Below are 17,200 nucleotides of genomic sequence, written 5' to 3'. Positions count from 1 at the left end.
TAATGTGTGATTTATATGAGATTGCGGTACAAATTACATTGAAATGTTGATAAAATTTAGACAGATTCAAGAGTATATATATGAATTTATGCCAAACTTAATGTGTCGGAAATTATGATATAACAATGAATTTAGGTGTTTATATTATAATAAAGTAAATATAAATTCATTCCCCATTATACACAAGTCAACAAAAAATAACATCACTTTTTTAGGGATGCATTTGACCAACTCATTGGCCATAGGTTCATTTATATTCTAACGCATCTATAATATTTTAAATGTTTTACGATTCATATTCTACATAATTGATCATGATCAGACAAATTCGATGTAAACCGTTAAGATAATGTGTAAAAACAAACCATATTTAGATAATAAATGGTGTTGAAATATAGTCACTTTAATGATAACAAAGGTGTTAACTACATAACTTAGTCTTGGATGGAGATATGCTAACAGGAGTTTTTTTTTCAAGACTTTTTCTTCCATTCTATCAATTTTCATTGATTGTCAATTTTATACCCTTAGAAAATTATCATTTCATATTCGCTACTTAATTCAAAAAAAAAAAAAAAAAAAAAAAAAAAAAAAAAAAAAAAAAATCAAGTTTATATGCAATTATGATAAGTACAACATTAAATCGTACATATTTAACAAAACAGACACTTGTTCCTTGCTGTTTACAGAAAAATTAATGAACCATGACACTTCAACCAAGACGTGTCATTAATTATTGCAGATATTAATGTAGATTAATGTCCGCAAACATTCTGGCACGTGGATATACACAAACTTGAACTTTCTATATCCATTGAATAAACAGAACATTAATTCTTATGAAACACCATTTACAAAATTCTTTTCTTCAATCTTACGTAACTTGTATTCGATTAATCATCACCAAAATATTTGAAATTTCTTATATTCAAGCAATCAAGTCTTCATACATTCGCTTCAATCAACGAATCGACCTTAGCATCTTGTCGATCCATTATGAATGTAATCAAGAATCGCAATCACACCCACCACAAACGCTTGATCGATCCCTGCGTTTACAACCACATGATATACATCCTTCTTTTCCATCACATCCTTCATCTCCTTGCCCACCGTTACCTGTCATCATCTGTGTTAAAAAAACAGTACTCTGCGAATAATGAGAAATGCATATATAGATTACGTACACATATGCATACCTGAGCAATGTCGTTGCCTCCTGAATCGACGATGCTGCATTCTCTGTCGGGGAAGTAACCCTTTACTTGAAAATTCTTGCAGTAGATGCTTTGATCCTTCTGTTCAATGGAAACCCTAATTGGTCTGTTGTTTGCTAAGCATCCTTTTGGATCTTTCAATGTAAAAAGCAACTTTTGATGAGATCCCACATAAGCTGGGGTGTAACTCCCCCATTGTCGATGGAGGCTCAATGCTTCAACTATGCCTGCCTACATGAAAAAGAATTCATGCAAAACCCTAAAATGTATAGAAGCAGCGTTCTTATTTGATAAATTGTAGGGTATGAGTTTACCTTTAGACGGATGAGAAGTAAAGGATTTTGGTAAGCATCCGTGAGAGTCATCTGGTCCTTTTTTCCAAGAACACCACAGCCATCCACCCTGAACACAACCTCATGGCTACCCAAATCTGTGACAACAAAGCCACCACCACCGACAACATGAGGCCTTGATCGAACCACTAGAACAACCTGATTTGATGAACAGAACATCTTACTTACCACCGGCATCTCCTTAACTTTTGTAGTCATTTTTCTTGAATCCGTTAAAAGGTTTTGATTTATAACAACAATATTAAAGATGTAGAAACAGAGAGAGAGATGCATATGTATATATAGTATAGAAATCAAATGTTTGGCAAGTCTTTACTATTATATAAATGTGGCAATTTACATGTTGAATGCATGTCATTTCACTTGAGTGTGGGATACAAAGAACATTAGTATATAACAAGTTTGAATGTCCAAGGACCCGAAGAAAGTAATGTAAAGTTTTGAATAATATGACGTGGAAGCTTAATAAAGTGAGCATATATTGGTCCTAAATTAAAGTAAGAATACAGTTGGATCATATCAACTTTTTCCTCGTGACCACTGAATATCATGCGTCTACGGTATCCTTAACTCGTTTTTTATATACATTAATCTTTTTCTTATACAGATTAAATTACATAATTACGCACGTCAGAAGATTATAATCCTTATCATTTGTTAATGCAAAAAGATTTTATTCAAATAGATCATAATGAAGATACAAGTAATTAAGAAAACTAAGGCCAACTCCAATTAACCTCTAAAACATCATTTTAGAGGCCAATTTTATTCCAATCAACTTTGAAAAGTCACAGCGTTTTTGCGTTGATTCCTTTTTAGCACAAAATATAGAGGCCAAATGTAAAATCCTCTAAAAAAACACCATTTTAGAAGTTGGATGGAATGAAATCACTAAAATGGTGTTAAATAATTATCATTTTAGTGTTTGTGGTTGAAGAAACTCTAAAACCTCTTCTCTTCAACTTTTAATTTTTTTTTAAAACGGAAAATATGTGTAAATAAGAAAAACAACAAAACCATGCCTACCAAAGAACTAGCCGGATGGGGAAAAATGAAATACAAAGTCTTTATAAGCAAATAAAATGACAAATACACCATTCAACCCATTTATAAGAATAGTTTGCCCTTCTGATTTTGATCCACATGAACACCATAGATATTATTTTTATAGCCACCAAAGTCAGAGAGATATAAAGATTCTTAAAAATTATGTCTCATGTTGCCTTCCAAATCCACCAAAGGGTACCATAGAACATGCTAATGAGTGTATTTATTTTTTGGGCTATTTCCCCATTTTGTAGCAAATTTTATTACATCTCCAACATTTTCGAGTTGAGGGATGGAAATATTGCACCATTTGAGGATCCATTCCCAAGCCGCAGATGCAAATGAACACTTAGTTAACACGTGATTCACCTCTTGATCATCCCCTTGGAGACAATATTCACATGTTGAAGCTTTGATATGCACTCCCCATATCAGTAGTTCACGTGAAGTTGGGATACGTCCTAAGTTGACTCTCTAAATGAAGCATGAGACCTTAATGGGAACTTCAATTATCCAATTAATAATGGCAGGTGAATGAGAATTCAGAGAGAGATCAATTTTTTTTTTCTTATGATATCCACGTGAAATTCACCATCTTTGGATAGACATCACATCCATTGATCATTCCTTGTAGATGGTTGGAAGAAGGTGCTCAACGAAGATAGCCTTCTGTATTCCTATACATGATCCACATTAGAGGGAAGCAAGGCCCATCCCCATGATAAACCACCCATGTTTAATCTATCAGATACCTTGCATCTTTTATAACTTTCTAATTGATACATTTTGGGGAATGCAGTTTTTAGAGGCCCTGAATTGATCCATCTATCAAAACAAATGAAGTATCATCACCTCTACCAACTCGTTTAACAAAAACTTCATCAATATCAATTCTAAAATTGAGTAAATCATTTTTGATGTTTGTGTAACACCCGACTAAAAATGAAGTACACCCCAAGATTTTTTTTTCTTAACAAAAAAGGGTACTTCATATTAACCATCATACAAGTCGCTATCATCTTACATCAAAAGAAAGCTATACAAGATTGGAATTGAGTCGAGTTTACAATTTTAACAAAACATATCATAACAAGTTTGATTATCAAAATAAAATATGGCTAATTCACCATTCTCTTTCCTTTATCTATGATACTTATACCTGCAATCATAAAAACATCTAACAATGGTAAGCTCGAAAGCTTAGTCAGTAATTAATAGATGCCAATTTATGCATTTTTTAGGATAGTTTTTATTACCATTTTGCATCATTTTTTTTTTATGTTTTTTCATGTGCATTAGTTTAAATAATGTTCAACTAATGTATTTCATAAGAACTCCCATACTGCTTATGTATTGGTATCTATTTCAGGTATTTTGAAGTGGAGCGGTAGTTTGAAAGTCTTTAGAGCATAACTGGAGCATAACTGGAGCGAATCTGCAGCTTATCTGGAGCCAAAACGATAAAAAAACAAAATACAATTTATGTCTCACCAAACATGGTTCTCTTCACTTACGAAACTTAACCGGAAGATTTCTGATTTTTTTGAAGGATTTAAAAATATTGGTCATGAAGCATGGGCGATGCCTCCCAAGCACGAGTCATGCCTACCTCCTGATGTGGATATTTTAACTTGCGAAGCGCAAGCATGTGCCATGCTTCCGAAGAACGAGCCGTAATTCCCCATCGAAGTCCAGTTTTTGATTTTTTTACGATTTTCAAGGTGCGGTGACCTAACATGGACCGTATCCCCCAAGCACGAGCTGTGATTATTGTGAGAACCCTTGTTTTCTGACCAAACTGCTATATAAATACCAAATGTTGTCTCAGTTAAACCAGAGACGTTCCCAAACAATGAAAAACCCTTCTGAAGGCGATTTTCTACTACTTTTCATCACTTTCTGAAGTCTGAAGGTTGTGGATCATCTCCTATGTTTAGTTTAGTAAGATTTAGTACTTTAACATTCCATTTTACTAGTTATGATTAGATTTTAGCCATGTCTGACTAAACCCTAGTATTTAGTCCGGCACATATTATTATTTTTCATGTAATCAATCATTAGATCTGTTTTTTGATTTGTGGTTCTATCTAGAATTTTCAGTTTTGTGCTTAATGAAAGTTTGAATTTGATTCTTTTTAGCCTGATCACCTAACTTAGGATTAAATCATTCTAGTTAATGAGTTAACATAATCCGTAATTATTCTAATCAACTAGTAATAAGTAACAAATATTAGATTGTTTCCGTGTTGGGATTTAACTCTGATATAAAGCGAAATTTCATACCTTTACGCTTCCGAGCTTATGAGAAGTAGTGGGTATTGCTGAACATTTTACACAGATCTTAATGTAATTTTTCTGATCTTCATTAAATGCTTGTTTAATTAGATAGTAAAAAGTTGTGGTTAACTGAAGATCTTGTTTTAGTTAATTTAACCAGGTAAAAGAGATTATATTGGAGCTTTTTAGTTTTTCTCAATACCAATAAATCACATTTTGAATAACCAGATTTGGTCTGAATGCATGACTAGCAAAATCGCAGCAAAACAAAATTCGTTTTTATTACTGATTTCATTTAGTTTATTTCACTACAATTTTAGACTTTAGTTAATAATCAAAACCCTTTTTTTATATTTTCTGTTATGACTAGTATGCACCTTATACAAAGTAGCATTGACCATTAGGCTGTGTCCCTAAGGATTCAACCTTGCTTCCCTATGCTATCCTGTTAGTATATTCGAGCAGTAAAAATATTATTTTCTTAAATTGTGTGTGACAATAGTTTAAAAAATTGACGTTGTTGCCAGGGACACGGTCCTTCTAATAGTTTTTATGCCAAGAACTTTTCGTACTAGTACACCGCTAATTTTCGATCCAGAAATTGAGAAAATTGTAATAAAACTGACGAAAGAAGCAGCAAAGCAAAAACAATCACCTGGTTTCTTTTGTTCATCATCTTGCTCAACTTCGGTAATCAGCATACCATAAGGAAATCCCTTGTAGAAGGAACCAAACCGACATTTCCATTCTTTCCGAAAGTACCCCCATCTTCACCTTCTACCATCCCACTTAAAAATATTCGCCAATACCCTCTAAAATTTCAGGAACACCAGAACGTTCAAAACCTAACTCCCCAAAAGTAGTCATGTGTGTCACTGGATACGAAGCAGAGAAAACTCTCTGAGAATGGGTAACCCAAGAGGTTAATCATCAACCTCTCTGCATCACATTTCCATAAGCCCATAACTTTGAACTCATATATGGGTTGATACATCTTCTTCCTATGTTCATAGGCTTAGAAAACGAAGACCCATGTAACAGCTCAAAAATTTAGATAATTTTTTTCATTTAATATTTAGAAATTACAACCATATTTTTTTTTCCAAAATTACATTACATAAACTCATGTCCATAAGATCAGAGTAACCAAAACAAGAAATGCGGAATAGCGGAGAGTTCATGTTGTGCCATCAAAACGGTCCTTTTCCGTTAGACCCAAAAGTACTTGAAACATCCACCAATTTGTAAGCAAATGCTTAGTGAGTTCCCAAAATACACAAACATATAACCACATAATGCCATGCAACATATATACATAGGATTGCCATGGACTCCCTCCATGGTCTTCACCTGGAATGCCATGGGCTACCCCTATAGTCTTACATCCAAGTGCAATGGGCTCCCCCATGGTCTTTACTAAGTGCAATGGGCTCCCCCATGGTCCAAATGATATAAGTGTGTTTAAATAGTGTCCAAGCCAAGAAATTAGGGTTTTGGTCATTAGCCACATACGCCCCGTGTACCAACCTCAGCCTCCCGCTGCAAGCACAAGCATACGCTAAGCGTACTCATATGTACGCCCGGCGTACGGAGGATCCTTATTTGCCAAAAATGAAATACTTTGAGGGTAAAAGCGGGATACCTGGATTTGAGTGTTACACCTCTCCCCCACTTGAACTAGACTTCGTCCTCGAAGTTTGCTGACGCAAAAAGATCCGAGTAATGCTCACGCATCTCGTCCTCCGGCTCCCAACTCCATTTGAAGCCCTTCCAGTGTTTCCATTGCACAGTTACAAGCTTCACCACCTTATTATGAAGATCTTTAGTTTTCTATCCAAGACTGTAATAGGCTTCTCCACATAGTTCAGGCTCTTATCCACCTGAATATCATCCAATGAAATAACTACAGCCTCAGCTACTACAACTTCAGGAGCTGAGACATGTGGAAGGTGTTATGGATCTGACTGAGCTTATCAGGAAGATCCAACTCATAAGAAACCCTGCCACTCGGGCAGAAATCCTGAATGGACCAAAGAATCGGGGCCCCAACTTGCCCCTCTTTCGAAATTAGATGCCAAATTTGAAAGGTCCAGTATGCTCAAGAGTCATATTAAAGTGATATTCCTAAATAACATATGATACTAATGGGTCACACTAACAACAAATTGATACATTTGATTATTTATTAGAAAGTGATTTTAATAAATATTTAATAAAACTCTTATAATTAAATTGTGATTTATTTATTTCTAGGAAATATTTAATTCTCATTAGCAAGTAACATAATATATCATATGGTATGATTTATTACGTCATGTACAACATTTTGGACCATAATAACTTTTTGTCTTTTACCAAAAAGTTAAGGTCTATATTTTATAAAAGAGTTTATAAAATTTACCAAGTTTGACTTCTTTTTAATCATCAAAAAACGTGAGCATGCTTGCAAGCATGCTAGTGATGGGTTTTTGATTATTTAAAGGGAAAGAAACCTTGCTTTAAAGGCATGGGAGACGCACTCATGACTATAGGGACAAGGTTGGTTAAAGTGCTAATGACTAATGGTTAATACCTTCACTTTATGCATATAAATAAGAGAGCTTTCACTTGGCTAGTGGCTCATCCTTCACTTCTAGTAAGTGGCCAAATCCACTCCTCCCTCTCCTTTTCTCTCTAGTTTTGGTTAGAAAACTTGAAGAACACTTGCATCTTCAATCCTTCTTTAAGTTCACATTGGTTATGAATTTAAAGCTTAAGGGTTTAAGAGTTTTGGACTAGCATCTACATCAAGTTGAGTCATTGTTGGTGTTTCAAAGGTTCCACATTCTTCATCAACTTCCAAGCCTCCCAAGAGGACCTAAAGAACTACAAAGGTTGTTATTTCTTCATCCTTCTATGGTTGGTGTTTTAATCTTTCTATAACTTGCAAGAAGATCCTTAGTGGGTATAAAATGTTTATATTATTTCAAAAATAAAAGTCTTCCGTTGCCATATTTTTCAAGTTTATGAAATTATTTTTGAACTAAAACCCAACAATTGGTATCAGAGACACCTTGAAAGTTTGGTTAGATTTTTTAGATGTTTTGAAATCTTAGTTTTTGGAGAATATGGATAGCTTATGTTTTGTATAAAAATAAGTTCATATATATTTTCTATGACAATTTAATATTTGTTATTTTATATGACAAAAGTTTCATGCATCTTTTGTGATTTAAAGTTGTCTTAGAAAGACAAAGGTTGTTTTATGTGTATGTTGATGTATATGATGCTCCTAAACTAGCCAAGGACCATTATGTTTGTTATGTTGTTGTGTTGGTTGTTTTATAAAATGGTTTAAATAATTTATTTATTCATATGGTATGTAATAAATTAAATAGATAAGTTTTCTTGTTTATTTTTGTAAAGTAATAGATTAGTTTTTAGAAATAATTTATTTGTACAAAAATGTAACAAGAAATGAAATTGAAACCATTTTTGAAGACAAAAGAGCAATTTTCGAGTTTAAAAGGTGTGCATGATGTTCAGTGACATTTTCTGAAAAGTGTCACTAATGTTGTTTACAAATGGCTGTTGGATTTTTAGCGACAGTTGCTGAATTTTAACATTCAAGAAGTTTTTCCAATCTTATTCAAGCAATGAGTGTTTACTCAAGTGGGAGCTTCTACAACAACATTACAATAAGTTTTTTGGTCCCCTTAAATGCCCCTTTAGGAATAGACTTGACAACTTTTGTGTTTGCTAACAAAAATGTCATTAGTTGGTTATGTTTATGCACATATCTTTTTATGCATGTTTGTGTTGTTTATTTTATGCATTATTTTGTGTGGTTGATAAAATTAGTTTTTCACATGCTAAAATAATTTTGGACAAAATAAACATCACATGGAGTTTGGATTTTCAAAATTGGACAAAAGATGTAACAAGTTATTATTTTTAAAAATAAAACCCAGTTTTATAAAACTGTTAATAACGACAAATTTTGAAATACTCCATTATAAGTTTTAAAGTGGTGATTTTTGTAACTTATACAAACTCCATATATATAAATAATAAAATGAAGTTTTATTAAAGATATAAAAGGTTAAAATGCACTCAAACTTAATACCGGTTACTGAAATTGAATTGTGTCAAATTATATAAAAACTAGCTTTTTGTATAGAACCTTTGAAAGAGTAATTTTCTTTTGAAAATTGATACCATAGTTTATTATATGCATGTAATAACCATGATATCATATGTTTTTAAACTAGAATTATAAAGCATATATAAAGACCCTTATTTTACAAACCTCAAATCTATTCAATGATTTTGAAAAACACTCGCACGTCTCTTGTATGAACTAGTTAGATAAAGGATACCTAACCGCTTAGTGTTGTTTTTTGATGGTCGGGGTGTCTTCGCGATTTCTATAACCAAGTTATAAGCCGATTACACAAGTTTTTCAAATTGGACGATTTGATCGCAAATCTTTTGTGATAAAGGATACCCAAGCAAGAGAGTTCTGAGGCATAGATGAGATCAAACATGTCTAATTAAATTGACTATTAATGATCCCATAAATTTAGGAATTATATAGTAAGATATAATTGATAATCGATATCTATGCAGTTGAATTCAAATTGATGAGATAAAGGATACCTAACCATTTTTTTTGCAACTTGGATCCTAGACTTTGATAATTAATGTTTTTGGAAACTAAAAGGGTATTAATTATTGAAGATTAAATACTGAAAATACTTAATGAATTTTGTTAAAATTTTGTAATGACTTAATGAAACATTAACATTCAATAGATACAACTTTAATGAATATGCTCATGTCTTAGAAGACAATCTCGTAAGAGATAAAAAATTATATACAATTAAAGGTCCTAGTCCTAAACTATTTGCTTTGCGCAATGAACCTGAACATGATACCTAGTAAAGGCATCATTGTAATGATTAAGATGCTTCTAACATCAAGCTAGGAATAGTTATTCATGACTTCTAGGAAGTCTTGGATAATTGAAACATATATATGATGATATAACATGTCAAGCAATATTCCAATAAATATTGTGATATTTTATTTAAAGCTAGTTTAAACATTGGAATAATGCAAGGCTAAAAGAGTTACCTAGTGTGATCTAAGGGGCCCATGTTTTATGGACTGAACACCTTTAAGCCCAAGAAATCTACTAAAAGCCACATAGATGGATCTTGTTTCTTTTGTGAAGAAACTGGACATTGGAAGATGATTTACTCCTCTCATTTTGGAAAGAAAGTCTAGAAGAGACTAGTACTTCTTGTATCTACTAGATCGAACTTATACTTTTCATATAACACTTAGGTACTTGGTACTTAAATGTTAACCAAATATTTGTAAATGGCTTGTAGATATTTACTAAAGAGTACTAGCTGAGCACAATCCAATTGGAACTACACTCTTGGAGTTTAGTTTAATATTTATGGTTAGATCATAAATTACTTCTAATATAAAACAATATTTGTTTTGGAACAATGTATGTTTTAATTTAGCATGTCAAAATTTATGCCTCAGTTATTTTATTCAAATGTTTGATTATTTACATAATCGTTTTTCATAACGATAATATTCATATTCTGAAGGGATTAACTTCTATTTATGAGACTAGATCTGTTAATAGAATTATAAAGAAAATATCAACATTTTTATAAATAAAATTAAGTTCTATATGAAAGCACTTTTGACTTAAACTTTTTTTAAATCCAACTAATCTTTAACATTGTTATTTATTATATAAATGGCATTCACATATTCCAACTTCAAAAAAGGGATCTTTGAAGGCAAATAATGTAGTCTATTTGACATATGTGAACCTTATTTATATGTAAAGCATTCCTAATGATATTTTTAGTAAAGTGTAGAGAAAATAATTAAGGAACTATACACTTTCGTGTATGACTTCCTTTCTAATGAATGTCTGAGATTAAGCACAAGATACCAAATCAACTTTATTAACAACTACAGTAGTTTTAATTATATTTTACGTGGTAAAGCATAATTGTGAAATCTTTGTTGAAGGTTTCAAAAGTTGAGATACAAACCAGTAAGAACCATCTAAGGCCTTAAATGATAATAAATGATGAATTAAATCTTACTTGATATGATTAATTTTCTAATCGATAGAAATATCCTCCTTTAATCTTTTTGGGATAATACTTCAATCACTATTAATTGTATCTTGATTACAAATACCTACTACTAAGTAGATTAAACACTTTATAAGATTTAGTACGGAAGGGCTCCATCCTCACCTTACTTAATGTTTTGTGGATTTGAAGCAGATGTTGAACTAAAGCTTCTAAACCCAAAATCTACTAAACACATATTTGTATAATACTATAAATGTGGCTTAGATTATTATATGCAAACCCACAAAGAATGATTTCTCTTGTTCTTGTGAAAGCTAAGTTAGTAGAAAGCAAGCTTCTAATGACAAAATAAATGGGAGGTACATGGAACTTGAAGCAGCTCAAGAACCATAACCTTATTTAGTAATAGTTGGCACTAGTTTTAACAAGGATTGTTAAACTTGAATAATAACTATTCACAAAAACAAATTGGTCGAATTATTGGTAGAAATCATCTATGACTTAAGAAATATGGAATCTCTCATTGATGAGCTTTTATTAATGGTTTTTGGAAAATCCATCAAGTACTAAGATGCTATGTCAGATCTCAAATCTGATAAATGACTTAGAGTCATGATAATGAGATGTAATCCATGTATGAGAATCAAGTATGAGCTTGATTAAAATTTCTCCCTATAGCAAGCCTAGAAGGAGAAAAATGATTCTTCTAGAAAGAATAAATTACATGGATAACCATACATATTTAAGTAAGACTTGTAGTAAAAGGATTTTCTCATACTCATGTTATTAACTATGGTCTTCATCATACTCATGACATTCACTGTGATCAAACCTTTTTCACAAGTAGCTATGATTTGATCAACAAGGATATTATTTACTATAAATTCATATTCTTAATATGAGACATAGTAAATAGATTTCAAGAAAGACCGATTTTCTTAATAGACATCTACAAGAAGATATCTATATAGATTAGTCTGGAGGTTTTCTTAATCCAAGTTATCCTAACAAAATGTGTAGAGCTTGAGATCCACTTGTAGATATAAAGCAAACATCTCAATGTTTCAATCATCGTTATAATGTAAAACCACAAGTTATGTTTTTATATAAAAATGAATAGAACATGTGTGTTTACTAAGAACTAGTGGGAGCATAGTGAAATTCCTAATCTTGACCCGGAAGGTATTTGTTGAGTTATGAAGTATTGCGTCATTGGGATTTTGTATAGATCTATTGTATTCTCGGTTATGGGCCTGTCCAGTCGCATTACATTTATTAGGGTTTACTTTATATAGTGTATGCATGCATCTTAGTATGTACGCTTTTAATAGTTTTTCTCTTTGATCGTATTGTAACCCTAGCACACCTCTACTAAGTAGCAATTCTTTATAGAGTTCTTCTGAGGTCGTGACTTATTAATCATTCGACATAAGTATTTATTCATCTGGTGTACTTATTTACATTGTGTTCTTTATTTATTTGCTTAAGACTAATATCGATCTAAACGTTTTAATCTCATCAATTGGTATCAGAGCAGGAGGCTGTGTAAATCATATGCATCTCTTATGTTTGAAGAATATCTTTTTAGGGTTTTTGCTTTTATTGAATCTATTGAGCCATCATCTCTTCATTGACATTGTTCATAGATCTCGATATTACCCTAATACCGCTTTACAAGTCTGATTCTTAACAGGTAAAAAGATCAAGTCATTATGTCTCACGACGACTATCAAACCAATCCCATTAACATCTCCAACAACATTGGTTCGACCACAAGGATTCCAATCTTATATACTCAAGAGTATGAATTCTAGGCTCTTCACTTTGAAGATTATGTCCTTGGTTCATAGGAAAACGGATATTTAATCTGGGAGGCAATCACCGTGGGTCCTTTTTCTCATACCGGAAACCAAAGAACCATTAAGACTCAAAAAGAGTATAATCAGCTGATGATTGACGTGAAAGATGTTACTCAAGACGAGAAGGACAAGCTGCTCAGCAACGTAAAAGAAATGAGGATGATCATATTCACTTTACAGTCTGACACCTTTCGTCTGGAGAGTAGGTGTGCCACTACAAAGGAGATTTGGGACCGGATTAAGGAGTTGTATTCTACCAACAAGGATCTCGAACATTCCACTAAAACTCTTATGCTTTCGGAGTTTGGTGACTTCAAGCAAAAGCAACATGAAAGTCTCATTCAAACATTTGATCGTTACAACCATCTTCTCAGCAAGATGATCCAGCATGGAATTGGTAGAGAGGTGATCGAGCAGAAAGTCACTTTTATGAATGGTATAAGGCCAGAATGGATGGTTGTGGTTTCAATTGTTAAAGCTCATGAATAGTTTAAATTATACTTGTTGGCGAAGCTCGTAGGAATTCTAAAATCTCATGAAAGTGTTGTGGCCAAGGAAACGAAAGTAGTTTCCGGAATGGGATCATTGGCTCTTATCTCAAAGGGTAAGAATTTGATTGAAGAAGAAACAGAGTCAAACGTTTCTGAATGTGATCTGACAGATGAAGAATATGCACTTATGGTATCCAATCCTAAGTGGTTTGCAAGAAAGAAGTTCCCAGCCAAGAACCAGAACTGGTAGGGAAGCTACAGTTCGGAGAAGGTGAAAGAGGAGATTAAAAGTGCTCCTCAGAAAGAAGAGGAAAATAAAGAGAGCAAACTTGTGGGTGACTCGGGCTATAATTGCAATTATTGTCATGGCAAAAACCATCTAGCGAAGGAATGCATGCTAAGAAGAATAAATGAAAAGAAAGAGAGTGAAGACGATGAAGCTTATCACACTCGCAAGCTTGAAGAAGCTAAGAAGAAGAAATCTAATGATAAATCGATGCATGTGTTGCTTGTGCAGGAAAATGTTGAAGAAAACGAGTTCGGTGGAGTAGAGGTATGATCTACTAATTCGGAGGATGAGGAAGTATGCAAACCCACTCATGACAGGGCATTCATTGTGAAGGAATAAGATTATGAGTTGGCAGGAAGGTGTCTGATGGTGACGGCTGGAGTGTCACTAATGAGAGGCTACAATACAGATGGTGGGGATGATGAAGCGAAAGAGAGGGAGGATAGATGCTTTACAGCGAAACCGGTTGGAGAACAGATCAACGAATATGATCAATTCATCAAGAAGGTAAATTTTATCCTTAAAACACTCAAAATACCCGTTTCTAACTATGAAAAGGAATTAAATGATTTACAATCTAAATTTTCTAGTCTAAGTGTTAGTCTAAAACAAACTCGCCTCACAAATGCTAACCTAACTGATCAAATTAGTAGGGTGTCTTCCAAGAGTGAGGAGCAAAGGATTTGGATAGAGTAGAAGGAGTTAGATTTGGTTAGGTGAAGAGACGAATTGATATATTTGCAACGTGACAATTTTAAAATTTTAAAACAAAGGAATATTTTTTTTGTTTAATCGCTAAGCGTCTTTATACAAATATTACTCCGTTGCATCTAGATTGAGATATTGGCAGAAAGATTCACAAAATGATTTTGCCCTTTCTTGAAATAAAGGAAGACGAAATAGATGTTGATTTTTATAACTACGAATCTATTGTCTCGTCAGAAGAAACCATTGATGCCTATAGGATTGGTCTGGACAAAATTGAGTCCTTAAGTCAAAAGACCATAAGGACATGCTTAAAAACTTATTAGATGAAAATGATATTGAAAAGTAAGACTGGAACCATACAGATTTTTGATTCATTGAGTACGAAGTTAAGTTCAGAAAACAAGATTGATGTTGACAATACTTCTGAATTTGACGAGGACAATGATATGAGTGAAATTTATGTAAAGGACATCGTTGACAGTTATGAATTTGTTAAAACCGAACCCGAACCAGAAAAAGTCCTTGTATCTGAAAACTCTTTTGAGTTCGCTCGATCATCTAAAGATTAGAACAAAGTCCTAAAAGAAAAAGTTTTGGTATAACGAAAGGTACAAACTGTACCAAATCAAGCGTACGCCACCATTGGAGTTACCAAGAACCAAACAATTGAGCTAACTTCCTTGGTAGATGAAGATAATGCTGATGGTTGTGATGAGTACTTTTGGTATGCCCCGATTGATAATGTAGATGAAACGAAGGGATTATCGGAACGAACCTCTTGGAGGGTAAAAGGCAGATACGTGGCTAAACCAATCAATAAGCCATCTAACTTCGCTAAAGAAAGTACTAGTGGTACAAAAGAAGCTCAAAGCGAGACCAAAAGGACAAGCGACTCTCAGTCAGTAAGGAGCAAAACTCATGCAAGGAAACCGAAACCGAATGTGAATATTCACAAATCTTCCAAGAAACATGCAAAGCAAAAGCGTTAACAAAACAGGAGATATCAGAAGAATCTCAACGAAAGAAAAAAGTTTTGGTAATCCCAATACTCTAACTATATGAATAAAGAAAAGTCTTCCACTCAAAGAGCTAAAGCAAATTCGCAAGCAAAACCCAAGCAGTGTTCTCACTGTCATTCTAGTGTTACACAGAAACGAAAGGGACATCTCGTTCACAAATCATCAACACCGAGAAGGTTCACCGTGAAAAACTACCATCCTTGTTCTCAACCAAATCAAACTTCTCTCAAGGATTTTAAGGAAAGGGAAAGCTCATCTATGATTCAGAAGAACAAATAAAGAAGACGACTACTAACCCTAGGAAGGATATGAAAGGAGTTGTTAAAAATCAAAATAAAGAAAAACTAACTGATTCAAACAAAACAAATAACAAAATCAAAGTTTTCACCATTAAAAGAAAAGACAAAACCACTTTAATAAAACAAATGTATATGGTTGATCTTTCTATTGCTTTTCCATGTCCTGTAAAAGGCTCACCAGGACCCAAACAACTTTGGGTTCGTAAATCTGCTTAATTTTTGTAGATTATACATGACAAGCAGTTCGACGACGAATGGTATATTGACAGTGGCTGCTCACGTCACATGACAGGAAGGAAGGAATAGCTGAGGGAGTTTCATGCACTCAAAGATGGGGGATGTGTCAAGTATGGAAACAACTCTTATGGCACGATAAAGGGCTACGAGATGATTACAAATGGAGATTTCTCAATCCGTAAAGTTGCCTATGTGGAAGGTTTGCAACATAACCTAATCAGTGTTTCACAATTGGTTGTGGGAACAGGTCTGAAGGTTTCGTTAGATGATGAAGAATCAGAGATCATAGAGAAGAAAACGAAAACAGTTCTTCTGAAGTCGAAGCAAAAAGGCGAGATGCATCCACTTAATCTATATTTGATACGAGGGAAGCCTACTGTATGTCTACTAACTAAAGCTCATTCTAATGAAAGCTGGTTGTGGCACCGAAGGCTCTCGCATGTCAACTTTAAAGATATCAACAAGCTCGTTCTTGGTGATCGTGTGAGAAGTCTTCCCCTCTTGAAGTTTGATAAAGAGCATCTATGCGCTGCATGCGAAATGGAAAAAAAAAAGCAGAAAGAGTCATCCAACTCTTGTAAATACAAAGATCATCGAACCTCTTGAGCTTCTTCATATTGATCTATGTGGACCATCTGCAATTGAGAGTATCGGCGGTAGTAAGTTTATGCTTCTTATTTTTGATGATTTTTCCCGTTTTAATTGGGTATATTTTCTTAAACAGAAATCAGAGGCTACTCCAAAGCTGAAGAACTTCATAAAGCAAGTGGAAGTTCAACTGTGAAAATTGGTTCGTAACATCAAAAGTGACAACGGATTGGAATTCAAGAACAAAGATTTTGAAGAATTTCTAGCCGAAAAGGGAGTCACACACAACTTCTCAACTCCTTAAACTCCACAGCAGAATGGAGTAGTTGAACGATGCAACCGATCTTTGTGTGAAGCCGCCCGAACCATGCTTAGCTTCGCTTCTCTTCCTCTTTATTTCTGGGCCGATACTATTGTTGTTGCTTGCTATACCCAAAATCGATCCTTTCTCAATAAGCGATTTTCTATTACTCCATATGAAATTCTTAATAATCAAAAACCTAACGTAAAGTTTTATCATGTCTTCGGTTCCATGTGTTACATCTTCAAATCCAAAGAGAACCGAAACAAATTTGATGTGAAAGTCGATGAAAGGATTTTCTTGGGGTACTCTCTAACCTCCAAGGCATATAGGTTTCTCAACAAAAGATCAAAGAAGTTAGAAGAAACCTATTATGTCACGTTTGATGACAGTTATATGAAA

At 33.6% G+C, this 17,200-nt stretch overlaps 1 protein-coding gene across 1 annotated transcript; it reads right to left on the bottom strand.

The window, feature by feature from the left end:
• Positions 1-787: 787 nt before the first annotated feature.
• Positions 788-2,007, bottom strand: LOC111892552 (protein LURP-one-related 6). Its single transcript, XM_023888606.3, has 3 exons — positions 1,532-2,007; positions 1,200-1,448; positions 788-1,119 (listed from the first exon to the last, which is right to left on the bottom strand). Exons 1-3 carry the CDS (start codon positions 1,841-1,843, stop codon positions 976-978), a joined length of 705 nt encoding a protein of 234 aa, XP_023744374.1. The 5' UTR covers positions 1,844-2,007; the 3' UTR covers positions 788-975.
• Between the last annotated feature and the right edge of the window lie 15,193 nt (positions 2,008-17,200).

Source organism: Lactuca sativa, chromosome 5 (assembly GCF_002870075.4).
Source record: "Lactuca sativa cultivar Salinas chromosome 5, Lsat_Salinas_v11, whole genome shotgun sequence".
Classification (NCBI taxonomy): domain Eukaryota; kingdom Viridiplantae; phylum Streptophyta; class Magnoliopsida; order Asterales; family Asteraceae; genus Lactuca; species Lactuca sativa.
This window is presented reverse-complemented; position numbering and strand designations above follow the sequence as displayed.

Coding starts and splice junctions, on each gene's coding strand:
- LOC111892552 (XM_023888606.3), bottom strand. CDS start 1,843: ATGCATCTCTCTCTCTGTTTCTACATCTTTAATATTGTTGTTATAAAT. Junction 1,449..1,531: donor TACTTCTCATCCGTCTAAAG/GTAAACTCATAC, acceptor TTTTTCATGTAG/GCAGGCATAGTTGAAGCATT. Junction 1,120..1,199: donor GAGGCAACGACATTGCTCAG/GTATGCATATGT, acceptor AGATGATGACAG/GTAACGGTGGGCAAGGAGAT.